General features: G+C 39.0%; 1 protein-coding gene across 1 annotated transcript; it reads left to right on the top strand.

Annotated features, from left to right (window-relative positions):
* The first annotated feature begins 226 nt into the window (after positions 1 to 226).
* LOC111696212 (ESX-1 secretion-associated protein EspK-like) lies at positions 227 to 559 on the top strand. The gene has a single exon (XM_023465760.1). It carries the CDS (start codon positions 227 to 229, stop codon positions 557 to 559), a length of 333 nt encoding a protein of 110 aa, XP_023321528.1.
* Positions 560 to 1,398: the final 839 nt, after the last annotated feature.

Below are 1,398 nucleotides of genomic sequence, written 5' to 3'. Positions count from 1 at the left end.
CCGACTTCGGGTTGCTCCTGACGTAAGTATATAATTTTCCCGCTACAAACCCTGAATAATGTCTCAATTATCCGACCTTTCTTACTCCGACACCTCGTCCTAACCAACACCAAGATCCTGTCCAATCCTAGAATTCTCACTTCCTTCATCACATAGATTCCTTAGTTTCTCAAGGTTTTCAATCATTTTTTAAGTTCTCATGGTACTACAGGATTTACAGGTACGAATGATCGTACTCCAGGCACTCCAGGTTCTCCAGGTACTCCAGATACTCAAGGTAGCTCAAGGTTATTCATGTACTTCATATACTCCAGATACCCAATTTACTGAAGGTACTCCAGGTAATCCGGATACTCCAGGTACTTCAGGTACGTTAAGTACTCCAGATATCTTAGGTACTACAGATACTCCAGATATTTCAGGTACTCCAGGTACTCCAGGTACTCCAGGTACTCCATGTACTCCAGATACTCAAGGTACTCCAGATACCCTAGGTGCTCCAGGCACTCCAGGTACTCCAGATACTCCAGATATTCTGCAGGTTTTCCAAGTATTTTAGACACTCAATGTACTCCAGGTTAGCAAGGTACTAGAGAAGGCCATTAGACAGTCAATGTGCAGTGTACACTAGGAACCACAAGTTTTTTTTTCAGAGCCTGAAAGTTTCCATATGCTCTAGTTCCAATTGCAGGAGCTCCAGTTTTATCAAACTCATAGTTTCTGTTTTTTTTTCATGATTAAAAGGTTCCACGTATTGAGATGTAAAATCAGATAATTGTTAATATTATCTTGTAATCAGAATACGTTTCTCCAAACCTACAATTAATCCTACAAACTANCCCCCCCATTTATAGAGTGAAGTAATGACTTCAAAGCTTGTAACTTGTTTGCAAGCTGTATTGTATATCAACATATTAATTTTTACTTCCCAAGAGAAAATAAAAACTTGGATTTTAAATTTTAAAAACTGTGTTTTCTGCCCTCGATGATCAGTCAAAGGTTTAAAGAGAACCGTTGCAAAATGGGCATTCCCTTCTTTGCATTTAGCGAGACTGGAAATTAGGTTTACAGTCCCTTTAAGCCAAGACCCTTCCCTCCATCCCTCCCTAAATCATTACTCCCCTCCCTTCTACTCCTGGCTAGAGACAGATTGACACAAAAAGAGATAATAATGGCCGCTATTACAGGTGTAATTAGCTTCTATAATGAGATATTTAACCGCTCATTCTCTTTTAACCTGAAGAACATGCAAAAACGTCTTCTTAATAATTCTTGGTCAAACTCAAGGAATCTTGTGATATATGTTGTTTATGCATGTGTACTGTACTGTACTGTACTTTACTGTACTGTACTTTACTGCACTGTACTGTACTGTACTGTACTGTACTGTACTGTACT

The sequence above is a fragment of the Eurytemora carolleeae genome, unplaced genomic scaffold, assembly GCF_000591075.1.
Source record: "Eurytemora carolleeae unplaced genomic scaffold, Eaff_2.0 scaffold12, whole genome shotgun sequence".
NCBI classification, from domain to species: Eukaryota; Metazoa; Arthropoda; class Copepoda; order Calanoida; family Temoridae; genus Eurytemora; species Eurytemora carolleeae.
Note: the sequence above shows the minus strand (reverse complement) of the source record. Positions and strands in the feature narration are given on the sequence as shown.